The 27,526-nt window shown below is 38.3% G+C and overlaps 1 protein-coding gene and 1 pseudogene across 1 annotated transcript; both read right to left on the bottom strand.

Annotated features, from left to right (window-relative positions):
• Positions 1–3,858: 3,858 nt before the first annotated feature.
• LOC124994222 (broad substrate specificity ATP-binding cassette transporter ABCG2-like) lies at positions 3,859–21,120 on the bottom strand. Its single transcript, XM_047566011.1, has 6 exons — positions 21,090–21,120; positions 18,754–18,908; positions 15,972–16,058; positions 6,595–6,680; positions 4,729–4,760; positions 3,859–3,966 (listed from the first exon to the last, which is right to left on the bottom strand). The coding sequence occupies exons 1-6, from the start codon at positions 21,118–21,120 to the stop codon at positions 3,947–3,949; spliced, it is 411 nt and encodes a 136-aa protein (XP_047421967.1). The 3' UTR covers positions 3,859–3,946.
• Positions 21,121–21,420: 300 nt separating this feature from the next.
• LOC124994223 (broad substrate specificity ATP-binding cassette transporter ABCG2-like) overlaps positions 21,421–27,526 on the bottom strand; it is a 107,715-nt pseudogene continuing 101,609 nt past the window's right edge.

Below are 27,526 nucleotides of genomic sequence, written 5' to 3' on the forward strand. Positions count from 1 at the left end.
CACACACACACACACCACACTCACACACACACACACACACACACACACACACACTCCTTAACACTTCTTAAAAAGCTAATTGAGGTATTAAAGGGCTACTACTACCACTAATGTACAAATCAACATTAAAAGCAATAGAGGACATGAAACAAATAAAATCGAAGCTGAAATCATTGAAATTGAAACAAAAAAATCAAAATACAGACAAAGAAAAAGTTGGTTTTTTGAATAAATAAATAAAATCAATAAACTCTTTCTCAAGCTAATAAATAAAAAGAGAAAACTCAAATCACTAAAATTAGTGATTAAAAAGGAAATATCAAGACAGACACTATTGAAATACAGTAGGTTTTTACTACTATACACGTAATATTGTCTTCCATTATTTTATTAGATGTTACAATTACAAAGAAAAATGACTAATTTTCCTTTGTAATTGTAATAACATTTTCACATTAAACTGACACTAGGTATGTTTTTTGAAATAGTTTTCTAGCTCTGGATCCCTGTTGATTCCTCAGGTTATCTATAGATCATCTTTTCTGTAAATAAAGACTGTCCTGTGTTGGGGAGTAGCAGTCATAGCAGATATACTTGTTTTGGACCTTAAAGGAAATGTGTTTTGGTTTGCATTCGTGTGAAAAAAAGAACCGAGACAAAGACTTGGTACATGTAATTTACTTGAGAACTGATATTAGAAAACTGGAGTAGAAAATTAGATGGAAAAGGAGGAAAAGCCAATACATGGGGGCAGCTGATATTTCCTCTGCAGGCATGGGACTGGAGTCCTCTTCTGACAGCATGATGGAATGTATCCCATAACTTCCTGTCTGAAAAACCTTATGCTGGGGCACTTCTCTTTGGCCCTACCCCTGTTGGTTTTAAGTACTCCTGGGGTGTTAACCTTAACATTCTCCACCACACTTGGCACTCAAGCTGAGCTTCTTGCAACTTAGAAACAGGACTAAGAGCAGAAACATGGAGAGAGGTGTGGTGCAGCTTAAGGAAGTATGCTGTTGGAATGAGCTCAGCCCACATGGAGCTGCACACCATAGCTGCTACCAAAAGTGAGGTGACACAGAGGAGATGTGACAGCACCAACAGCACTTACTTCAGCACCTACTTCACATACCTCACATGACCCAGATTCACTTATGCCACCTTAAGTCCACTCTGAACAGTTTGAGGGAGAGGACAGTTGTAATGTCTAGAAAACACATAACCACAGTGTCAGTGGAACTAGCTGGTCCCCATTGCAGCTACTGTTCACAGGTCATTGTCACATTTTCTATATTTAATTTCCACCATCCTTTCTAGAACTTCTTCATTCTTGGCCTTTATTTTAGCTGTACTCTAAGCTGCTTGCCTGGTGTAGTTATCTACCTCTTTACTCTGGAGGCCTCGGAGACTTCATTCAGAGAAACACTGAGTTACTTCTGTGAATTCTCTGCCCATTATGTGACAGTAACCTTAGCCTTCAGTGCTACAAGGATGACCAGAATAATAACTCCATTCTTTGCTGCTGTTACACCATTGTGGAAATTCCAATGTGACTAAGTGACAGACACTGTCAGATTTTGTGGAACATTTCCTCTATTTTAATGTGCCCCTGTCTACATATTCTTCAGGATTCAGGACCTCTAATACACCAGGTCCTAAAGGTGTAGAGATCTAAAGCATAAATTTTGCAAATGATTTTATGGAAATGATGTTGTGAGAGGCTGGTATTGCTTGGTTCATGGACCTGAGATTCCATGTTTTGAGAACAAAACCTATAGGTTTAATGTAGGATTCTGCAACCTTATATAAAGGGTCATATAGTTAAAGTATTTTAGACCTTGAATGTGATAGTGGTGTTTATTTCAATGACTTTACCCTCAAGGGGCAAGAACAGTAACAGACAATACAAAAACATAGCTCCTTTAGGACCTATATTCCAGTGCAATTGTGCCCAAAGACATCGGGGATATTCATTCAGTTATTGCATGTTTTCATTTTACAACCAAGTTGCTGGTTAGTCAGGTGTCCTGGAAGGGTAGGACACACTGAAATCTTAATATCAACAACAGAGGTGACCCTCAGTTGATCAACCTTTAGGCCAGCCCAGGCTGTTGTAGGATTCATTGACAGTATCCATCCCTGCCCCCTCCACAATTCTCTTCTAAAGCCCATTGAACATGCATTGGAACCAGCAAAAGACATGTCAAAAACCAGTATCACTACATTCAAATGTATATAAAAACAAAAGATTTTAATAAAATTTAAATCTACAGTGCATACGAATGGCTTCAAAGTCAGAGAGAGTGGTATATGATCTTCCTCTTTAACATCTGTCCAAATTCCCCACTCTTTCTTCCCTTTCTCCCTCTCTCCCCAGCATATTGAGGAACCTTCCATAGCAGCAGTCTTCTTGCAGTTTTGGTTGTCATCCCTAGAAAATTAACTGGAGTGTAAATATCAACTGACATTTTATTTATTCCTGCATAATAGATTAGTTTCCCACCATTACAGATTAGTTCTGACATCCAAGGAAATAAAAAGAAATTACATAAGTATACATACATATTCTTAAGAAAATTTCTATTAACTAACATTTTATTTTTTAACATGTGGAAAATAATACTAAACTTTCTAAAATATTCCTCAATTTAGAAGACAATAAGATGATAATTTTATTGTGCATTTGTTGCCACAATAAAAATTAAATAAAAAGGCAATTATAAGGCAAAGAATAAGTAAAATATGGTATGCTTAAATGATTAATAATTTTAAAAGAAGATATTAATAATTTGGACTATTTTTTTAACCTAGCAAGTGTATGTTGGGTATAAACATGAATATATATTTCTCTTTGTGTAATGAAATGTATATGCAGAAAATTGTAATGCACAGATGCAGAAAAATTCTACCAAACATAGGAAAAAATTATTTGACCTTGGTGTTCACAATAACTTAGTGAAACAAATATTATAAGATGTGTTAATCAAATATCACAAAAGAAATAATATTATTTAATGTATAAAGAAAAATCATCTAAAGCCATGTCCCTAGACTGACACTGCAGCAACATGAAAGGGCACCCAGTGGTGACTCAATGCTGTTCTAAGACAACCACAGTCACAGGGGTCTACATCTGGCGATCCCGAAAATCCTTTCATTCCTGTATTTCCTTGTACAAAGGGGAGCTAGACACAATGTGGTGTCCTGTATTTGACCCAGAACAATAAAAGATCATTAGTCAAAAAATGCTGGAATCCTAAACAGTCATGCAGTTGATTCTACAATGATGTCCCATTGTTAATTTCTGATCTTTGGTGGAGCTCTGTATGTTAACATTAAGGGAATCCGGGCAAAGGACTCATGGGAAATTTGCTCACTCTTTGTAGCTTTTCTGTAAATAGAGAATTATTAAAATAAAGCTTATTAAAGTGGAAGAGGGACTTAAGGATGTCCCTGTGCTTAAAATAACACAAACCTGAGCTGAAATGATGTTCTGATAGCAATGACACAGAGGAATACACGTGGATCATTTCAAAAACAACCCATGGAGAGAGGAGGAAGCAGTGATTAGGTAGGTGCCTGTGTGTCTTCATTTATGGTAACTCATGAACTGCATGTTTTGTTACATTGACCTTCAATAAAAGAGAAGTTTTAAAACACCTTCATAGCACTAGTAAATAGTTCTCTACTACAGGTAATGAATGAAGAAAATATTCAGAAATAAATTAGCTGCACAACGCTAGAGGGGTCTTGTGTAGGCACAGATATCCAAGTTATTAAACCATAAGCATAACATTTTCAGGGCTGAAAGAATATTCAGAATGGTCAAATTCAACCCTGACATATTCTTCACGGAGGTGTCTCTGTAGGTGCTCCTGTGGTGGGACAGGTAAGACCAGACTTCTGTGTCTTAGCAGAGCTCTCAGGAGATTCTGAAGCAATCAGATTATATACCAGTGAGATATCCTAGGAGATGAAGTGAATTTTCAGATCCAGAATGTCCCATAAATGGCACAAGAACCACAAGCAGCCCATGTTCCCAAGCTAAGACTCCTGAGTTCTTAACAATTCCATTAGACAATATATGTAAGATCCACCAACCTCAACTATCTTATCCAAGATATTATGAGTTTTTTAACGCTAGAAATAGCACTGTTTTTCCCAAGTAATTTAGTTTTTGTATTTCTAATACAACATATACACATGAGTTATTCATATAATGGCAGAGCATAGGTTCACAGACTATTAAAACTGCAGGGTTATTAACCTGCTTACTCATTTTGTACATGAGAAACCTGATAACAGAGATATTAGAAACCTGTCAAAAGGTTCTAAAGATAAATTCTCCTTTTCCAGATCAATAAATTATCCTGAATTTCTTCCTCCTCCTTACTTTCTGATAGATAAATTACTATGAAATATCATTAGATTTTGGCTTTGATTCTTTAATGTATAATACAATTTCATTGTTTTTTGATTTTTTCTATTGGAAATAATTGTTGCTGATCACCAGTGTGATGAAACTGAGCAAGAGACAATAGAAAAAACATCAGATACTTACAGTAAATCAAGGTATTTTTTTAATGTGAAAGTTAATTTCTGTAAATGAAATTGAAAATTGGGATTTTAAGAAATATATTTTTAGGTAGGCAATTATGAGAAAGATAATCATCAGAATAATCAAAGCCACGTGGTTCTGCCAAAAGGCCCAAGGTGAGAGATCAATACCATTTGTTTTCAAGAATTCTTCACCAGAACATCTGAAATTAAACAGAAAGAATATAAATTCATTCCTAGCATCTGTGAAATTTTGGTTGATATATTTGCTGTTCCTTAAAGAAACCTATATAATAACAAAATCTTCAGTAATTATCTTTTCATAAACAATAACTATTAGTAATTGAATGTGAACATGTTACTTGATACTATGATAAGCAACTTGCATATAATATAGTACTTAATCCCTAAACTGATCCAAAGGGGTATAGATAGCATATTCATTTAAAAGAGATGGGGAAGTGGGCTTAATAAACTTGGCCAAGATTGCAGTCATACTATGAATCAAATTTCTACTATGACTGTAAACCAAATACATTTGTTTCTAAGACTAAAATGCTGCCCTCTTCAAAGGGCAGAGATAATTATCAAGTGACCTTTCACTTATTCCTGATGAGGACAACCTGCTTACCCAGAAGACAGCCATCCTAAAACATTGGCTAAGAATTCTAAAACCAGGACCAGAGGGGAGCAAGGGCTTCCAGTCAGTCAGTTCTGTCAGCTGTCATTCCAACACTGTGAAGAGCATTGCAGATACTCAGATACAGGATGTCACCTGCAGGCCCAGAAATCAGACTCAGACCTTAAGAACCAGGTGCAGCAGAGCAGGATGGAGCATTCCTCCCACAGGTAGAAACGCACCTGATTCTAAAACATATGGTGCAGCCACAGTTATGGCCTGCGGCCATTCTAGTGCATCTGGGCATTTAGCAGTTCTAAAATAGCCATGGCTTCTTTCTGTTGAAAGAGTAGACTCCTCCTTCCTCTTGTGAGGATGAGCCCTGTGTGAGCAGGAAGGCTGTGGTCACTCCTCCTTATCTGGTCCCACATTTCCAACCACTACATCCTGCACAGCAGCAAGCCTGCTGGTGACTGTGTTAAAAAATGCCACACCCAGTTCAAACCAAGGACAGGCAGCCCAGTATAGAAAACCTCTCTTCCTAGAGGTTTTTCTGTCAGTAATTAAAAATAGGAACTTTTATTACTGAGAATTATTTCTATGTTATTCGAACATTCGAAATGGATTTAGGATACCAGCATTCTATTTTCTCTCATTAATTATTGTATCGTTATCAAATTATTAGCAGCAATAATAGAAAAGTAAAATATTAGACTGTAAAACATGTAAAACGAGGCCTTCTAATTTTACTGAAACCTGCATTGCTGTTTTAAGGACATTATGCAAAAACAATATTTCCTTCTTAGCTTCCTGAGATATGTGTTCCTTTCATTGAAGAACATAGTCACTGAGAGGTAGTGTTCCAAGTCAGTGCACACATGCACACACACACAAACACACACACTCATACACATATAACTTTATGACTTTGGATCTTACATGTCTTCCAATGGCATGAGCAAAGGGAAGGGCCAGGATCTTGGGGGACAATGCTTACTCCTCTACAATACCCCTGCCCTGTTAGTTCTTACTAACTTGAGCTAAGCTGACATATAGCACAGAATCCATACACTGAGAGATTATAAGCCTTTGCTAAATTGTCAAAGCAATCCATTTTAACCAAAAATGTTTTGAAAACTGAGAACTCAAAAACACTCAAAACTAATCTGTAAGTTCAAATGATCTTTTGAAATGGCCCAAATATTTTTCCACAATCAATAAAATTTTGACAGTAGCAGAATACAACTACAACATGTTCACATCTATTAGTGCACAATGACTCACTTTATGAGGGAGAAAATGTAGGCTCAGAATGTTTGTTGACCTTGAAAGTTCTCATACCGCTTTAAGTCCAAGGGACTTTCTGTATTTTATTGCAGAAATAAGGAAATCCCTCACGACATTGGATACAAACTTACATTACATAGCCAGGACAGATATTGCCATGTGTTGTATTGAGTGATGGACAGAAGTTTCTTCCCCAAAATTCATTGTGCTGCAAAGCCTATATGACACAAAGAGCAATACATGATGGTTTTAACTTCAAAAACTTTCCAAAGAATTATCATAATTAAGTCCTCAAGTTTAATCTTTATAATTATTTTTTACTTGTTCTTTTTAGTTATATACATGACAGTAGAATGTATTTTGGCATATTGTACATACATGGAGTATAACTTATTTGAATTAGGATCCTATTCTTGTGGTTGTACATGATGCAGTTACCCTGGTTTTGTATTCAAGTACTGTGGCGAGCCTCCTCGCCACCATGATAAGATGGCGCTGGTTTCCTGAAGTGCTTTCTAGGTAAACAAGCCCATATTTGGTTGAGCCATCTGTTGCAAATGGGAGCACCTATGAACATAGGCCAAGTGGCAGGAGTAGATTGGCTATTGCAGGAGTATAAAGTGTATGAATTCGGCTCAAGAAAAAGAAGAAGAAAAACCATGGTTTTATAACAATAAGGTCCTTATTAAATTGCTGAAGGAAGATTCCTGTGTCGTGCTTTCTTGCGAGCAAGGGACACGACAAGTGGTGCCGAAACCCGGGAATCAGAACTTTCAGTGGTCAGGGGGTGCACTGGTGAATACCACAGGTAAGTGTGGCGCTCCTCTATAGATAAGAGAGAGCGGGAATCGACTTTGCATAGTCGGTCAACAAAGATAAATATAATCGACTTTGCATAGTCGGTCAACAAAGATAAATATAATCGACTTTGCATAGTCGGTCAACAAAGATAAATATAATCGACTTTGCATAGTCGGTCAACAAAGATAAATATAATCGACTTTGTATAGTCGGTCAACAAAGATAAATATAATCGACCTTGCATAGTCGGTCAACAAAGATAAATATAATCGACCTTGCATAGTCGATCAACAAAGAAAGATATTTTGTTTTCACTTTCATTCTGCTTGCTCTGAATGCTGCTTTCATTATGGGCAATTCTCCATCTAGTTCATTAGTACAGTCTTTAGATTTTTTGTTGCGCTCCAAAGAGCTCAAGGTCAAACGCAGTACTTTAGAAACATTCCTTGTAAGAATTGATAAAGCAGCCCCATGGTTTGCTGTCTCCGAAAGCTTGACTCCTGCCAGCTGGGATAAGTTGGAAAAAGATTTGGATTTCCTTCAGGAGCAGGGACAATTGGAGAAAGGGGTGATACCGCTATGGAAATTAATAAAAGGATGTATTCTTGATGGTAGATGTCAGAAAGCTATTCATAAAGGACAGGAAGTTCTTGAACAACTACATGAGGAGAAGTCCGAGGATTCTATGAGTACTTCCAGTAAACATAGTGCAGGAGAGCAGGTTTATGGAGCTATTCCAAAGAGGAGACTATACCCAGATTTAAAAGCCCTTAGAACACCAGAAGATACAGGGGAGTCAGAATCAGACGGTGATGAGGAAGTGAAAGAGCTAACACAGCACTTACAGAAGGTGAAGATAAAAGAAGGGGGAACTAAGAGGCAAAAAGATTTTAGACAAAAGGACTATGAGGAAGAACAGAAGCCAGCTCTAGCCTATGATCCTCCCCCATATGTGGGAGGGATTCCAGGCACGGGTAGAACTTTTAACTCTGCAGCTTGGAGGGCTGCCCATGTGGAGTTGGGGTTTGCCTGTCCTGTATTCCAGGACAATGATGGGGGAAGACATCAGGAACCCATAGAATTTAAAACGATAAAGAATATAGCAGAATCTGTCCGCACTTATGGTGTGGATGCTGCTTTTACTATCGCCCAAATAGAGGGGCTCAATAGATTCTGCATGACCCCCTCGGACTGGGCCAGTTTAGTGAAAGCCTGTGTTTCCCCAGGTAAATATTTAGACTGGAGAGCCTTCATGTTAGAGGGGGCCAATGAACAGGCTGCACGCAATCAAGCTATGGGCAAACCTGCCTGGGATGTGGATATGCTTCTGGGGCAGGGTAGATTTGCCAATCAGCAAACAGGCTTTCCATTAGAGGTTTCTGAACAAATTAATAAGATCTGCATTGCTGCCTGGAAAGCACTTCCTAATAAAGGAGAAGTGCGAGGTAACTTAACAAAAATTGTCCAAGGCCCCACAGAAGCTTTTTCAGATTTCGTGGCTAGAATGGTAGATGCAGCAGGGAAGACCTTCGGGGATGCTGATGTAGCTATGCCTTTAATTAAACAATTAGTATATTAACAATGTATAAGAGAATGCAGAAATGCTATTAATCCATTTAAAAGCAAAGGCATAGAGGCATGGATGAAAGCTTGTAGAGAAATAGGCGGCCCGTTAACAAATGCAGGCTTAGCCGCTGCCTTCCTTCGCATGGAAGGACTATTAAAGGCTTTATTAAAGGCTAATGGAGCACCTTTAAAGGTTTCCTCAGCTAGGAAGTTTTTAAAAACTGTAGAAGACAAAGCCCCTTGGTTTTTAGATGAGGGATTGTTGGATCAAGAGAAACTATCACAAGAGACAGAAAAAGGCCCCCCTCCTGATCCCTTCCATGCAGCTCCATGGCCACCTAGGGAGGGAACACCTGTGTCCTTGAAGCAGTCCTCCCCCTAGGCAGAGATCTCAGCATCTCCATTCCTCAAAAGTAGTAAGAAATAATGTTTTGTGATTTTCTGCATTCAAACCTAACCTGATTTCTCAACCAGGAAGAAAAAGGGTTAAAAAGTCCTGGGTGATCCTCCCTCCCCCTTGCCTGGCCTTGCTGAAGCCTGCATTGGAATGTAGGCTGCAGCAGTCTCAGCGGGAAAGGGAGGTAACCTGAAGATAAGAAGAAAAGAAAAAAAAAAAAAAGGTGTCTGTTTTAAACTTCTGGGCTGCTACACAGAACTAACTCATTCTCTAGGATTCTTGTTTTGTTTTGTTTTTCTCTAATGCTGTATTTTTGAGCTCATAATTTTGATCCTGCATACCTAGGTTAATGATTTTTTTCTTTTTGATCAGTTCTATTTTTTATTCAACTAAAGTTTTTGAACATCTGTTACATTGCAATGGAGATTCACCTATAAAGTTACAAGGCCTTTGATTTTGTGTTATGTGTATGTTGTGCTGTCTAATGTCATGTTTTGTCTGTATCAAAACTGAGCGCTCCTAAAATTAAAATTTAAAAATGGATCCAAATACTTTTATTCATGTGATTTAAAAAAGGTTCAATTTAAATTGAGTAAACTAATAAAAGTGAAATGTCTTTAAAAATAACTTGCAAGTCTCTAGGTGGTCAAACTAATGGAATGTTGATGTTAAACAATGTCTAATATCAATTGTTTCTAGGACTTTTCTTCAACAGGAAAGAGACAGCAAATACTGTTCAGGACACCTGCCTGCTTTCTTGTTTTTTACAGAATAAGTGAATTAGAGTTAACATATATGGGATTACTCAAATGTGTTTGTAGAGACATCTGATTAATTTGCAAAGTTAAAATGCTAATTGTTAAATAACATCAAGTACTCTTAACTCCTTAAATTCCATGGAGTATCATACTTAAACATTATTGGTGTTTTCACAGGTTGGTAAATAAAAAGGGTTTAAACTTGCTTTGTGTCATCACTAAACTAAAAACAAGGTTATTAAGAGTTATATTCTAACAGATAAAACCTCAACTCGGAGGGTGAGCATTCCATCTGCTCCCTTACCACTTCCTCCTGCTCCCCCTCCAGTTCTGCAAAGCTCCAAGGAGCTCTTAGATTTGGATTTAGAGTTACCATCTCCCCTTTCACTGTGTTTCAGTTAGAGTTGTTTCAGAATGTGAACAAAAAGGGGCCAACAGATAGGAAAGAGAAAATAAAAGGTCTGGGTATGGAAATATATTTAGTAAAAGGGAAAAGGAAATGTTTCTGGGTAAAAAAAGTACTTGTGTGATGAAATGCATAAGGGTCTGAGTAGGTACTAAGAAAGTCTGTGTAAGTAAAGGGCAAGTTTCAACAAGTTTGTGTAAAACTAAGTTGGTTGTATGTATGTAAAACAGCCAAAGCTATTTAAGGTTTTTCCTAAGGTGAAATGCTAATGTTCTGATATAAACCAAAGTTTAATCTACATGGTAAAATGACATGGTAAAATGACAAGGATTTCTTAGAAACACTAATTTACTCTTAACTTTGTGTCTATTAAGTTTTATTCTTTAGAACAATTAGTCTTAAAAATTGGGGTTTATACAATTATGGTTAAACAACTGTTAGAGTATTGTACTGTGTTACAGTCTACATTTTTCTTAAAAAAAAACAAAACTAAATTTGGTAAGAAAAAAGTGTCAAGGTAATTGTGCAATGGTTTCTAGTTGTATATTAAATGTGTTCATATTTTCCAGGTATACAAGTTTTTAAAGCAGGGAATTTATCAAGCTGCTATTCTCCAGATTAAACTTGTCTGTAATGGTAATCTTAAACTTATAAAGAGTAAATTTTAATTGGGGATTTATTTCTATCATTTAATGTTCTATTATGGGACATATTATCAGTAAGGTATATGTAAAATTGGTTACTTATTTCACTGAGATAAAAATTTAAATGTAAATATATATCTAAGAGTTAGTGACAGCCTGATTTGTTTAAAGGTTCATATTGTAGAAGGTAAAAGCATTTTGCTACACAAAAGAAAAGTTAAAAGCTCTCTCAGCCTTTCTTTGATTGATTCCTGTTTTGGATATAATGTTAGACTGTGTTGACTAATGTTTATATGGACTCAGAAATCAATATATATAAACTTCTTAAATGACATTTAAGAAAGAGTATAATGCATTATAGCAAAAATGGGACAACAATGACTGAGATTGGGGTCCCTGACTTCATGACTGTAGCATGCCTGGTGCCTGGAAGTGTTCCTGTGTAGGAGCACAAGATGCCTAACTGCTGTGGCAGTAACCTCCCTGGGGAGGCTCTGTACAGGAGTCCTATCAGCTCTTACATTGATATCAAGCACACAGCTCTTGGGCAGAAAGAAATTGTTTTGCTAGATAACCAGTGTTTCATCAGTTCCCTTCTCTAGTTCCTGCCCACCTTACAGTAACTTTGGACAGTGGACTTCTTTGAGAGCTACACAGAGTTCCTAACATTGCACTTTGCAGTTGTGGGAAAAGGTTATGTAGATGGTCTATTCTCTGTAACTCTCCTAAAAACAAAAAATAATGCTTACATAGTCTTTAACTTAATAATAAGACATGTATAAATGTTGCTAACATAACCCTTTAGATCTACATTTCCATCAGAGAACAGAGCTCCATCTGATCTCAGCTTAATTTTCAAAATCTGTGTTTATAAACCTTTATTTTCTAATACTCCTTTGACCCTCACTGTTGAAAATTTGGTCATGCTGGTCATGGCAAAAGGGGCAAAAATTAGTTGTAGGATTAGAACACTTAAGATCTGTAAAGAGTCACGCCTTACCTGAGATAAGGCTCTGCCTCCCACCTTACTGCATGTTAGAGTGACTCCAAAATAAGTCAGACTTTAGCTTATTTAAAGTTATAATCAAAAGATTGGTTTTTGTTGTAAAATTACTATGATCTCAAATAGGGAATATAATGTGGTTCTCAGTCAAAATTCAAGATAGCTATTATACAAGCAGAATATATTTTTACTCTTACTAATTTCATTTTGTAAAACTGTTACCTGTTAATGTTTTGCAGAAGTAGCTGCTTCAAGAACACGCAACCTAGGTAACTTGTGGTAATAAGCCATCACCTAATAGATAGTGGTAACAGATACCAGAACAGATAGTGGTAACTTCCAGAACTAATGCAGACTCCAGTTAGATAAAAGGGTAAATAACTGTAAAGTTATGGACATTAAAGTTAAAGCCCAGTACTCTTACTTTATGACTGGTGAGACTGGCTTGCTGGATGATTAAGATCAAACTTAGAGATTGGAATTAAATACAGAGGGCAAGATAGACCAGTATTTGGATCTTTTGCCCTCAGTCAGCCTGAACCCAGGGAATAAGAGGACTTCTCTAAGGAGCGCTGCAACTCTGGGTCACACAACCTCCTGATCAAGGAGATTGTTGAGACTAGAGGATGAAAAAATCGCTCAGTGCATCTGCTGCAGAGGAGGGTCATGGAAAAAGGGAGACATCCCTTAATGCTTCCAAAGGAAGTCACCTCATCAAGGAGACCCTGCCTAACCAATGGCACTGGTGGAGCTAAGAAGCTGCCCTTAAGTTCTCTACAAGTGGCCCCTGTGGGAACTCAGCTGACTCTTTAACAAGACAGGAACCAGGTCAATTTGACCAACTTGATCTTAGACACCCAGCAAAACAGTTAAAACCAAAATATAACCATTCTTGGGCATTTAAAAGAAATAATAGTTAAATGTAACTTAAGATGTACACTTGTATTAACCCACTAGAATAAAGACTGGAAGCTACAAATGAAAGATTCTTCAGCAAACGTGCCTGATAACTATCAAGAGAAACTGCCAGAGTCAGAAGTTTTTAGTCAGTTTAAGGCATGCAGACCTTCCTAAGCTACACAGGTAGACTTAATCTATGTTTGCTCGTGTGATTACCTAGCCCTAAGTAACAGAAGTATAGAGCTCTCTACTAAACACAGGTTATACCAATAAAGGGATATTTTACAAAATCAGATGACTTAAGTAGCTTAACTATATTTTCTGGGGACATCTATGACATTAAGAGTTAAATGTTGTGTTTACATTCCTGATAACCTGGACAATGTTAAAGTTCCCAAATAAAGGCCTTGTCCTCTCCAGCCTTTTGCTAGGTCTAGTTATGGGAACAATTTCTCAGTTCTTCCACCTCCTGGTGAGAGATTGACTTCTGTCATTTTCATGATACTCAGTGGAATGTTCCAGATGCTGCAACATTTACTTTGTACTAATCTCATTTCAGTACTCATGTCTTTTTGTTCTTCTATCATAGAAGCACCCACCCCCAGATGACTTTACAACCTGCTCTTCCCCAACCAGGCTTCTACTTTGGACCCCTCGATTGACCCAATTTTTTAAAAAAAAGGAACTCCAAACTGCTTGCCCCTCGCTGCCCCCTTTCAGCTTCGAAGCAGCCAGAACGATCGGCGCCCCCTTTTCCTTAAAGCAGTTGGGAGTTCCTATAGCTAAAGGGGGGAATGAAGCCAGAATTAAGGACAGGTAGTTAGTGTAGAAATAGGGAATCGGGTCAATTCAAGGAAATGAAGTCATGAAGCCATCTGCCTTTGGAAGTTGGAGACTGCCCCTGGAAGAATGGAATGTCAAGGATCTCCGGAGCCCACTGATTACCAAATTTACCTGCCTTTATCAAGGACTGCAAGCAAGGAGATGCTAATTAATGCCCCTGGGCCCTTACCTGCCTGAATCACCTTAGCCCTCCCCCTGCCCATGGTTTCTCACTTAATGCAAAACCAGGCCTAGTCACGTAGGCAGGAAGGAGAGAGAGGTAAGGGGGGGAGAGAACTGAAGAACAAAAGAGACTTTAACCTATAAAAGATGTAGGGTGCGCTCACTTCTTGGGACTTTTAGAATATCAGTCATGGCCCCCTTCTCCCTGCCGGGAGAAGTCTGTATTATTCCCTTTAAACAATCCAGACTATGGTCCTTACTCAACAGTACCAAATGATTAAGCAAACTGATGAATACTCTCCATAACCGAGGCAGGATGGACAAATTGATATAGGATTCTATCCATGATAAAGAAAAAGGGGGGAATGAAAGGCCCCTCTCCCGTCCTTGACGGATAAGGTCTCCAGGCAACCACATTCCTTGGACAAATATCTCCTAACAACCTTGGTAAGCACAGGGGCCCAGCAGTCCTGTTTGTCTTTGAGACAGTTAGCAGCACAGATAACACCCTGCTTTCAACAGCACGCCCTGCCCGGAGGCCGTTACACTGATAAGCAGGAACCATGAAGATGTCAAGCAAAAATTTGAAAAATAACCTTACCCTTTAGGTGACCTATGTGCTGGATTCAAAATAGCCAATAAGAAACCTGTTGCTTACCGCGCACGTGAAACCTGCCCCTTCACCCTATAAAAACCCTGTGCCCCAAAGCCCGGAGAAGGCGCCACTCTGGGACTGACGTTCACTATTTGCCATTTTTGCACAGTAGGATAGGGCCTCTACCTTCCTGTGTTCATAAAATAAAGAAGGGGGAGCTGTGGCGAGCCGCCTTGCCACCATGATAAGATGGCGCTGGTTTCCTGAAGTGCTTTCTAGGTAAACAAGCCCATATTTGGTTGAGCCAACTGTTGCAAATGGGAGCACCTATGAACATAGGCCAAGTGGCAGGAGTAGATTGGCTATTGCAGGAGTATAAAAGTGTATGAATTCGGCTCAAGAAAAAGAAAAAGAAAAACCATGGTTTTATAACAATAAGGTCCTTATTAAATTGCTGAAGGAAGATTCCTGTGTCGTGCTTTCTTGCGGGCGAGGGACACGACAAGTACAAGGCTAGGAAAGTTATGTCCAGTTAATTCTACTCTCCTTCTTTAGTCCCCTCTCCCATCTCTTCTTTTAGCTTCCATTTGTCTAACCAATGGATTTCTATTCTTCCCCTCCCCACTCTCCCTTGTTGTGGGTTAGCATCCATGTATCTTAGAGCACATTCAGCCTTTGGTTTTTGGGGGACTGGCTTATTTAACTTAGCATATTTTAAAGACAAACCAGGTTTTCTATTCAGAGTCTGTCAAAACAAAGTGACTGAAGTTATTTATCAAGAGGTCCAGGGTTAGGATATTGTTTCCAATTGACCAAGAAGGAAGACCTCTTGCTAGATGACCCTAAAACCCCGTCCTTCTTCTCTCCCTGTGTAACCCTACAACTTTTTAATTAAAATGGTGCATTGTTGGTCATTGAATACTGAAGATTTATTGTAATGATATTTCTTGTTCTTTTCATTAAAACCACTTATAATTATAGGTGGCAGAATCATGTTTACACTGTATTAAGACACCATTTGCTTTGGAGTTGATTAGCTTGCTAGAGTCAGTAGGGCTGAGTGTTACATAGCCTTTGTTTCTCTTACAATTTCACCTTAAACATGATCTATGTATGCTACTCTCCCAAATTTTCTTTTCCTTATTGAATGGAAACAATGTTTTTTACAAGTCAGTCTTTCTGCTTTACTATGAGATTTATCTTTCCCACTCTTCCTCACCCTCGAAAAACAGGATGACAGATGGAAAGCCCCAGATGACTCCCTGACCTAGTGCTAATGAAGGCTATTAGGAAATCCTCATCATTGCCCCTGAAAGGAAATTTCTAGGTGGGATATGGTCACAGGTTATACCAGGGGAAGTGAAATGGGTAGGCTTTATTTTCATTGTTCCCATCTTGGAGGCCCACTCACAGGGTGGATAAGCACAGCTTACCGTGAAGCCATAATAAGGAATGCTGAAGTACTGAAGCCACTGGAAGTTAGGTGTCATGATTTTAAGGATTGACAGGCCCAAAAATATCTAGGCAAAGAAAAAAGTATGAATTAGAACAATCCAGGGATTTCAGGAAGAACTGTAGAGAAGATGCTTCCCAAGAATTCTACAACCTTCTAAACATTTCTGCTAGGAATAACTCTTGAAATTCTGTGCCCTTATTCTAAACATTAACCTTCCATTGCATGTGTAAGCCTCTGCATGGCTACGGCTGTTTATAGTTTTAAGTTAAGGAAAATATTCTGTAATCTATATTATACAGTCCACTTATTTGAAAGATCATTAATGGTAAATATTTAGTCCTCAACTTCCTCTGCAACTGTACACAATGATAGATTAAGAAATGTGCTTGTCTCTTGTTATCCGAAGAAGACCAACTCTAGGACTCATGCATACAGATACACAAATCTACAGATGTTCAAGTCCCTTTATTTTCAAATAGCTTAGTACTTGCATGTAGTCCCAAGTAAATACCTTATACTTTAAATATATGTATCCTTTATATTTTAAGTCACCACCACGATTCTTATAATGCCTAATAGCACAGAAATTCTATGTATGTAGTTTATACCATAGACATATGACCATATACATTATATAGCTTAGGGAATAATTAATAAAAAGGAAAAATTGTACATATTCCATACAGACACAATTCTAGTTTGTACATGTTCTGTTTGTGGTTGTTTGCATCTTCCAATGCAGAATGCATGTATTTGAGGGGCTGACTGTATTCACTATTCTAATTATACTCCTATCATGTGTTTCAAGCTTCAGGTTACCCAAAGCCTAGGACTGATAAACACCACAATGCTGTGTAGTGCAGCAGAAAACATGGTCCATCCCTGTATTTAAAGCTATGAAAAAGCAATATTGCAATGCTGATTCAGGAAGGAATGTTGGAGATGAACGAGAGACAGCTAAGCCCTCCTAACACTTGTGCTAACTGGTACAAGGTGGTGTGCTGGGATATGCCCAATGATGACAGTGCTGGTGAAGCAAGAATTAAAGACAGGCAGTCAGTGTAGATAGGTAACCTCATTGGATCCTAAAAATGGAGGCCAGTTTCAGTCTGGGAAGTTGGAGATCACCCCTGGGAGTTCGGAATTTTAATGCCTCCCAAGCCCTTTGACTTCCAAGATTACCTGCCTCTATTGCCCCTCTCAGAAGGTTGTTAGTGGAGCACACCCTGAGCAGACAGGGAGTTGCTAAGTAATGCCCCCAGGGGTGCCACTAACTTAGGCCCACATCACTCCACCTTGGCCCTTCCAGCCCATCTGCTTCTCACCTTTTGATCATCCCACCAGCATCTCCTTGGCCTTGTCAGGTATGTAGGAAGGAGAGAGATAAGGGGGAAGAGGGAAGGAGAACAAAGAAAACCTAAATGTATAAAAGGGGTGGGATGCTCTCACTTCTGGGCATTCCAGAAGTGAGAGCCCTCTTCTCCCTCCAGGGAGAAGTCTGTGTTACTACTTTTTAAAATAAAACTTTCTTTCTGTGCTTGCCTTGGATATTTCAGTAATGTTCAAACTTCAACATTTGAGGAAGCAGAACACTTCATGGATAACCGGTACTATCACTGGTGTGCCTGCAAATATCTGACTTGACCTAACAAGTGCCTGGTGTATAACATGGCATCTCTGAAAAAAAATGCAATTTTATAACTGGCTTATAAAATTCTACCAAAAAAAACTTTAAAAAAAATCAAAGTATCAAATAAATAAAAAAACTTTATTTATTAAAGTACATTTCCTTTACAGTAGATGAAATATAAATAAGACATCACTCAATCATATTTATTGATAATTGCCAAATTCAGAAACAAAAGAACTAAACGTGCCAAGTCATGCTTCAATGTCTATGCCAAAATGAACCCCAATATTATGGGTAACTATAATAAAAAAATAAAAAAATTATTATTTATAAAAAATTTAACAAAGAGTATTTGCTCCTTAAGTGTCACTGAAAGACATCTCTTTCTTCTGTAGGCTGAGCATGTCTGTATACCTGATTTTGTGGAGGGGCAAATGTGGCAATAGATTCTGTTTATCTGTTGATTCATCTATGTTTCTGCAAAGGTTGGGAGCATGAAAGATTAAGACTAAGTAAACATTTTTTTTTAAAAAAAAGATAAATCAGAAATATATTATATAAGAGATTCTCAGGATCTGGACAATTGGTGACCTAATACTATGGACGTCAGAATTTTTCACTGATTTTTAAAACATTTTCAGAGTAAGAGATGCCCACGCTAGACACCCTGGTATAAGAGGCATGCACACTAGACCCTCTGTTACACTTCTCATGGAGCTTCACTTTCACCCTGGGGAGTAGTGAATCCTACCAAACCATCTCTGCTGGTTAAACAGCTGGCAGCTCCCTGACACCAGCATGAAAGGCAGGCAGAGAGCCTGTGGTTTTTGTGAGGGAATCTGTCAATAATTCTGATTTTCGACATTTCAATTTATCAAGGTTTTAGATGTCACCAAGAAATCTCTTTCAAAAGCTCATTAGTAAGGACAGAGAAACTAATTTAAGTAACTATGTTAGAAATTAGAAAAAAGAATGGATAAGAGCAAAGTGGTACATTCTCTAAAATTAACCATAAAAATAAGCACCAGAGTCCCTTGCTCAGAATCCACAAAGCAGGATTTACATAACAGGAGGGTGCAGGAGAAACAAGGGGAAAAATTTGTCCCAGAGAAAAACAGTTCACACTCACCATCGTAAATGCAAAATAGACGTTCATAACACATCTTTGGAAATTGATGTCACTATGACCTGCTGCTACAGCCAGGGTCATAGAAATGGATGAAAAAGCCACCATCATGAGGGTGAAGATCATGATAAAGAAGGTCTCCACCACTAGTTTTGTTCCTTAAAGAAAAGAAGGGATTAGTTTAGCTGTGTAGCTCCCTGAATATGTGGGAATATTTATTGTGCCAATATCAGGATACTATGGAGAAAACAGTAACAGAACAAACAAGTCACCCACTATCCCAACTCCCTGGGTCACCACTTTCATTGTTTCCTTCCACATAACTGAAAATGGGTATCTTTATAATTAAGTCCTCATAGACAGATTGCCTCATGGCTCTGGGATTCAGAATAGGACGGTTATGTTTCTTAAACTATTTAAAATGATCATGAGCTAATAATGTTCTCTGTCATATGAGCTGAAGATTTGGGAACAGCTGCAAGAACGCTGATCAGGAGCCTCGGGCTCTAGATTCCATGCCTAATTTTATGACATACCTATTTGTAAAATGAAAGGTTTCAGCTCTATCTGTGGTTCAAATTGCATACTGCTCTGTCAAAGACGCTTGTGGTGTGTGTGAACGTGTGTGTGTTGGGGGGGGGGTACCAGTGAAACATATAAAGTAATGATTCAGTGAGCCTGGGGGTAAGCCAGAGCATAATTTACAAATGATATTGTCTACTTTATCAAACAAGTAATTTCACTAAACCAACAAACCCCAAAGTCACCATCTTCCTCTCATTAGAAAAGTGAAAAGGGAGAGAATATGTGTGTACCATGAGTTTTTTACCTGTCTCTACATGGCTCTACAGATATTAGAGATATTACTGCCTATCTATATTTTATCTCTATATTGAGATACATGTAGAGAGAGAGAAAAAAATTGTACAAATAGGCAATAACTATCCTGACTCCTCTAGCACAGTTTCAAATAGTTTTATAAATTTGGTCAATGTTTGTGTAAGACCCACAGCATCAGTGTAGTTTTATAAGTGGCAATAAGTACATTATAGTTTTATAAGTAGTTTTTAAAGTTCAGTTGGGAAAAGTGTAGAGTACAGTGTCCACATTAAACATCTATTTTAAAGAGTACAAAATTGATATGTTTTTCTTCCGTATAGCCTGTTTTGCAGGTTTGGGACCCAAAAATAAGTTTGCAAAAAGAAGTTAACTTCTCCACATATCCAAGACTAAAGACACATCCTCTTTTCTTGATACTTACCGGCTATGAAGTATATGGTAAAAATAAATATAAAACTTGGCAATAACCTGTTGAGTAGTAAATCAGGCAGAAGATTTCCAAAGAAATAAGGTGACACTCCATAATATCCACTGAAAGACTCATGTCTACAGAACAAAGATATATGTCACACATGCCAGGTTAGTTTAAACAGGCACAGCCCAGAGGAGATGCTGCTGTGCAGACTCCTGTTGCCACCAGTTCTAACCCTGCAGCTGCCCATAGGCTCCACGCTGGTCCCCAGGTCTTTCCCCATCTCAGGTGCAGCCTTCCAGGGTCATTAGCCCCATGGGGCTCTTCCTGGGATCCTTCCTCATGACAGAACCCTTCCTGCTGCCACCCACTCAGGTCCCACATACTCCCCCCCAACCCAGGGACAGAAAGTCTACATCTCCTTACTCTCCTCAGAGATTCTCCTTCGTCTCTGAGTCTGGTTCTGCCTGAGGATCACAGAAAATGCTAATCTCAGTAGTAACAGAGGTTTTTCTTCTCCCCGCTTCTGAAAGTGAAGGTGATGTTATACTCTAAGCCTCTAATGTAGCTGAAGTTCCTAGAAACTCTTTTTAATTATATTCTCATGTTAAAACAAGAAAATGATTTCTTTCTTCAATGATCCTGCCTTCCAACAAGACACCCTTGTCAGATACCAAATCTTAATCTTTTCTCTTCCTAGAACCTCTCTTTCCAAATTCCAAACTCTTCCAGGAGTATCTTCATTCCTTCCCTCTCTGGTGATTCCTGTCCTGGGCATGTAGGCATGGGCAAACCTCCTCCATCTTTGAAGATACAAGGAACGAAACCATCCTGCTCTTTCTTGTAAGCCTGTCCTCTGGCTCTCTCCTCTCTGATCCACCAAGGGCTATGCTTGGCCACATACTTTATCAACTTAAATCCCCCCTTCATTTTGCTGCATAAATATTTCCCAAAGCCCCTGAAAGTTTCCTTGAGAAGAATCATTATGACCTATTACTTTCTAAAAACAAAAGATATTTCTCAACCCCTTTATTCCTCACTTTCTCTCTAAAAACAAAAGATATTTCTCAACCCCTTTATTCCTCACTTTCTCTGAAGAATTGGGATTTGTTGGCCATACCCTATCCTAGATATTTCCTTTCCCTTGGTAGCAGGCCTCACATACTCTTGATTTTCCCCTCCATTTGAGACTGCTTTTCTCAATTAACATTGGTAATCCTCATATATACTTCAAAAGTGTGTGTTGTATGTGATAAATATATAAAATCTAAAAGTCAATTTAAAACATACGAAATGGAGGAGAACTGTAAAGGAAAGAAATCTTGCAGTAATCCTCATTATCAAATCTTTGGCCTAGTTGTGGATATGACCAGTTTGCCCACCAGCCAGCAACGCCCCTTTTCTGAACAGAGGCTAACTCACAGAAACTGCTTCTTCTGGAACATGAAGAGATCCCCTGCTGATATGCTGCTGCGACACTGGTAGGCCATCAGGAAAAAGAGCATCAATGTTCTGTGAGGACAGAATGGTAATAAAAGTATCTCAGTCAACTCAGTACTCTTAGATGGGTTTCTTCCCACAGAATGCCTTCCAGAAATAATGTACTACTAAAGATATTTTTTTTAAAGGTAGAACTCTTAAGGTTTAAATAGACAGGAAATCACAATCCATCAGGTCTCACCGTGTGTCTCCTCAGAGGTGCCCCAGTTACTCCGCACTATAGCACATATTGAAATTTCTGTGTGGACTGCTGTGCACTGCCTTGTAGTCCTTAAAATTCATATGCTGAAAAAATAACCCCCAATGTGCTACAGGAGGTAGGTCCTTGGTGGGTAATAAGGTTTAGATGAGGTCACCAGAGTGGAGACCCATGATGGGAATGGCGCCCTTCTAAGAGGAAGAAACACCGGACCCTCTGTGCCATGAGAGATGCAGAGTGAGGGCACCATCTACAAGCAGAGAGGGACCTTCACCGGAGCTCGACCTGCTGGAAGGGATCTCTGACCCCAGACTTCCAGACTCTAGATCTGAAGTAAAACAAAGTTTTGTCAAGTAAGTCACCAAATCTAAGGTGCTTTGCTATGACAGCTTGAGCTAACACTTAGGTCATAAAGATACTCTCACCTTCAACTTCACTCACAAAAATGCTGAGTATCATTCCTAACACATGAAGAGAAACATTAAGTTAAAGAAGCTCCAAAGGGTTAAGGTATTCAATTATCTAGTTTTGTTTTAAAGTGAAGTAAGAAGAGAGTAAGGCTCATGGAATTAAAATGCCAGACAGCAGAGGGTTCCGACTCATGACCACCAGAAAGCCTGGACACCATCCTTGATGTGGGACAATCACCTTCCTATGGGGTTTCCAAAGCGATAATAAAATAAATCAAACTGATACTTTTTGATAATAAAAATCAGTTTGATCACCTGTATGAAGACTATTAATATGTATACGTTAGTAAAATAACTGAGAGTTAGGAAGGAAAGTATTCAGTTAGTTTACACTTCAACATAAATAAGGACTTCTTGGGAGCTTACAAACATCCTTGAAATAGGGATGGGCTTCCCTGCCCAACCAGACAACTAAACTGACATTCAGGAAATTAGTGTGAACATATAAAGAGAGGATGTGCGCATCATTCAGGAGAGTATTTTTCAAAATGTAAACAAAAGTGAACAATTCCAACTACCTTAAAAGTAAGAGTCCACAGACATTTTTTTCTCATTCCACATGACAAGGTTTATTTGAAACCTATATATCATCCACACTTTTACCAGCCCATATATTTGTTATAGCAACAGCTATCCTCCATAGAACAGCAAGTGAACTTCACTTTATTCAGGTGTATTGTGTGAATGTGTGATTTCCTTTGAAATAAATATATCACCTCAATCAACCACGTAAGGCCACACTATTCCACAACTGCTTCGAATTGACTGAAAATTATGGACAGCTTGACTTCTCTACATAGGTATTTTCTTACATGTAAAGAATGAAGAACTAATGGTGCAGGATGTTTTAAATATCAGAGTTCATGCAATAATTAAAAGGAATGGAAAATAACCAGACCTAAGAGACAGAGAGCTATATGACCTTTAGTACATTATAAACCTAATATCTAGCTGAATGTCAAATTCAAAACCATGGGACAGAGAATTTCAATTAAATTTATAGTCTCACATTTAACAATACAGAAATATTCATAATTCTGAAACAGGAGATAGTGAAATTCCTTCTTCTACAGATGATTTACTCTATAAGAAACAGTTTGTATTAATGCATCCAGTGCCTTTCAGGGTGGCAATCCAAGTGTCATATCTAAATATAAATCTGATTTATTCTTATTTCTAAATTGACAAATTATACTCTTACATTTGTGGGGCACAAAATGATATTATGCTTCAAAAATACAATACTAGCTGGGTGTGGTACTGCACACCTTTATTCCCTGGGACTCAGAGGCTGAAGTAAGAGGATCTCAAGTTCAAGGTCAGTCATAGCTATTTAAGGAGGCCCTAAGCAACTGAGTGAGACTCTTGTCTCAAAATAAAAAATAAAAAGGCCTGGGGATTTAGCTCAGTGATAGAGTACCCCTGGAGAATATAATGCAAAAGAATAATAAAATGACTATTATGAAGATATCCATTACTTCAAAATTTCATATACTTCAAATTTTCACCATTTTTATGGTGAGAACATTTGAAATTTATACTCAGCAATTCTGAATTGTTCAGTAGTATTTGCTGCATTCACCACCCTGTCCAATGTATCTCAAAGGAAAGAAAAACAGTCTTCCTGCCTCACTGAGATTTGTACCTTTGACTTTCTTTCTTTTTTTTTTTAATTTGTCTAATTAGTTATACATGACAGGAGAATACATTTTAACACACTGCACACAGATGGAGTACAATTTCTCATTCCTCTAGCTGTACATGATGCAGGGTCACATGAGTCATGCAATCATATATGTACATATGGTAATAATGTCCATGTCATTCCACCATCCTTCCTACTCCAACACCCTCTCCTCTCCCCTCACTCCCCTCTGCCCAATCTACAGTTCTTCCATTCTTCCCTAGTGCTCCGATCCCACTATGGATCCACTATGGATCAGTATCTGCATATCAGAGAAAACATTCAGTCTTTGGTTTCTTGGGATTGGCTTATTTCACTTAGCATGATATTCTCCAACTCCGTTCATTTACTGGAAAATGCCATATCATTCTTCTTTAAGGCTAAGTAATATTCCATTGTGTATATATACTACATTTTCTTTATCCATTCATCTGTGAGGGGTACAAAGGTTGTTTCCATAGCTTGGCTATTGTGAGTTGAACTGCTGTAAACATTGATGTGGCTGTGTCACTGTAGAATGCTGATATTAAGTCCTTTGGTATGAACCAAGAAGTGGGATAGCTGGGCAAATGGTGGTTCCTTTTCAGGTTTTCAGAGGAATCTCCATACTGCTTTTCATAGGGGTTTCACCGATCTGCAGTCCTACCAGCAATGTATGAGTGTACCTTTTTCCTCACATCCTCACTGACACTTACGGTTACTGGTATTCTTGATAATTGCCATTCTGACTGGAGTGAGATGAAATCTTAAAGTAGCTTTGATTTGCACTTCTCTAATTGCTAGAGAAGTTGGTCATTTTTTCATATATTTGTTGATGGATTGTATTTCTTCTACTGTGAAGTTTCTGTTCGGTTCCTTAGTCCATTTATTGATTGGGTTATTTGTTTTTTGGTTTTAAGGTTTTTAGGTTCCTTATATATCCTGGAGTTTAATGCTATATCTGAGGTGCAGATGGCAAAGTTTTATCCCATTCTACAAGTTCTCTCTTCACATTATCAATTGCTTTCTTTGCTCAGAAAAAGCTTTGAGTCTGAATATATCCCATTTGATTATTGATTTTACTTCTTGTGCATTAGAATTCTTGTTAAGGAAGTCAGATTCTAAGCTGAGATGGTGAGGATTTACATCTACTTTTCTTATGTTATGTGTAGGGTCTTTGTTGTAGAGTCAAAGTCTTTGGTCCACTTTGAGTCGAGTTTCATGCAGAGTGAGAGAGAGGGGTTTAATTTCGTTTTGTTTCATATGGATTTCAAGCTTTCCCAGCATCATTTGTTGAATAGGCTATCTTTTCTCCAGTGAATGTGTTTGGTGCCTTTGTCTAGTGTGAGATAACCATATTTATGTGGGTTTGTCTCTGTGTACCATTAGTCTATGTGTTTGTTTTGGTACCAATACCAAGCTGATTTTGTTACTATGACTCTCTAGTATAGTTTAAGGTCTGGTATTGTGATCCCTCCTGGTTCACTCTTCTTGCTAAGGATATGCTTTTCAAGTAAAATTTTGAATAGAAGTTATGAAATAGGGCATCCCTGTCTTGTTTCAGTTTTTAGAACGAATGCTTCAAATTTTTCTCCATCTAGAATGATGTTGACCTTGGGCTTAACATATAGCTTTTAGAATGTTGAGGCACATTCCTACTATCCCTAGTTTTTCTAGTGTTTTGCATATGAAGGGGTGCTTTTTTCTGCATCTATTGAAGTGATTATATGATTTTTTTAAGTCTGATGTGATGTATTGTGTTTATTGATTTCTTTATGTTGAACCAACCTTGCATCACTGGGATGAACCCCACTTGATCTTAGTGCACTTTTTAATATGTTTTTGTATGTGATTTGTCCAAATGGTCAACTCTGTTGGTGATACTTTCTATTGAATTTTTAATATGGTTTATTGACTCCTTCATTTTGTGTATTTCTGCTTGATTTCTTTTCAAAATCCTTTATTGATCTTCCACCTCCAGAAATTTATCTCTGATTTCACTCCTTACATTGGCTTTACATCATGGATCAGTTTAACGATGTACATTCTAAATTCGTTCTTTGACATTTCTTCTATTGTGTTGTCATTGGATCCTAGTTTTGGATATCTTGGTTTTTTTGGAGTGCTTTGCTCCCCCCCTTTTTTTTTCCATGTTGTTTGTGTGTCTTCCCATCTAGTGGTATGGCTCTGAGGCAGTACAGTTTCTATGCTGTAGACTTATATAGTGTCCCTGAAGGTTTGCAGTACATCACCTTTAAGGAGGAGACTAATATTAACAGCACCCAATGCAAACCACATACAGCCTCAAACCAAATAGCTCCCTATTAAGACATCTACAGTTTGGTCTCAATAAACAGAAACAATGTGTTCAATTATTGTCTACAATATATACAGTAAGCTTGATAAAAGGATTTACAATTTCAAATGGTGGACAAAGAGAATAGAAGTGGTATAGGATGTGATGTTTATGAGTGAGCATTAGAGAAGTTAGAAATAAAAATTTATAGGAAGAGTGAAAGAGAAGTTTATAGAGGTTGGGTGTTAGCAGGAGAAAAGAGAAAAAGAGAATCCAGAGAAACAGATAAGTGATAGAAAAAATACATACAAAGTAAGAAAAAAAAGGAAAAAGAAAAATCGTAAAAATAAAAGAATATGCAACAAAACTATAATACACCTTTCAGACATCCTGGTCCTCAATAAACTGATGCATGAAAAATACTTGGTTTCAAAAATGGGAGAGATGTGAGGGAGATGAAAAGAAAAAAATTCTCAAAGGAAAATTGAACAATTGTTTCCACTGGCATTCAACATTTTCTCAGCTTTCTTTCTCTGCCAATAGGTGGAATTGTCTGGAGTTTGATGGTCGCTTGAGTACAGTGGGTTGCAGACCAGCTGGCTGGGTGAGCTGATAGCAAGATGCCCTCATACCCTTTTCCACCCTTCCAACCGGTTGTAGATAGCCCTGTCTGTCCCTATGCATTTTAGGACTGGGCGAGTTGGGGAGATCCTGGCTCTTACCAGCCTCTCCAACTGTGCTCTCCCTGGCAAAATGCCCCACTCTCCAACTTTCCACAGGATTGCCATGCCCAGACCAGCCTACATAGACCCAGTTGCAATATGACAGATCTGGGCTTCAAATTCCACAGGCTCCACCATGACACAGTCTCAAGAGCTCAATACCTTTCCAACTTGCAACCAGATAAACCACCAGGGATGCACTCACCCAAAGGAGTGACCATGAGAAGAAGTAGTAGTAAGATGGCAGCCATTAGCATGCCCAGCAGGAACACCTCAGGTGCACCCAAACCCACAGGCACCCCAACACTGGACTTCAGGCCCTAGCCAGTGTTCCAACATGGAGGCAGCCACATGCAACCAAACCTGCAGGCACCCTGAAAATAGACCACCAGGCCCAGGGTGGCAGTGGTGGAAGTGGCAGCAGCAGACCTTTGACCTTTGCCATCTCATTTCCCTATAGTTTATCTTCTGGCAATGACCATTATACTCTGTTTTTAAAGTCCAATATAGTCAGAATTTTCACATAAATGAGAACATGTGGCTTTTGTCTTTGTCTGGATTATTTGACTTATAACATTCTCTAATTCCTTCCATGGTGTCACAAATGGCAAAATTTCTTTTTCTGAGTCTGAACAGCATTCCCTTGTGAATACATGCATTTTCCTTATCCAGTC

This window comes from Sciurus carolinensis, chromosome 10 (genome assembly GCF_902686445.1).
Source record: "Sciurus carolinensis chromosome 10, mSciCar1.2, whole genome shotgun sequence".
Taxonomy (NCBI): domain Eukaryota; kingdom Metazoa; phylum Chordata; class Mammalia; order Rodentia; family Sciuridae; genus Sciurus; species Sciurus carolinensis.

Coding starts and splice junctions, on each gene's coding strand:
- LOC124994222 (XM_047566011.1), bottom strand. CDS start 21,120: ATGGCCAACAAATCCCAATTCTTCAGAGAAA. Junction 4,761..6,594: donor ATCTGTCCTGGCTATGTAAT/GTAAGTTTGTAT, acceptor GTTTAATTTCAG/ATGTTCTGGTGAAGAATTCT. Junction 3,967..4,728: donor AGAATTCTTGAAAACAAATG/GTATTGATCTCT, acceptor TTCATCTCCTAG/GATATCTCACTGGTATATAA.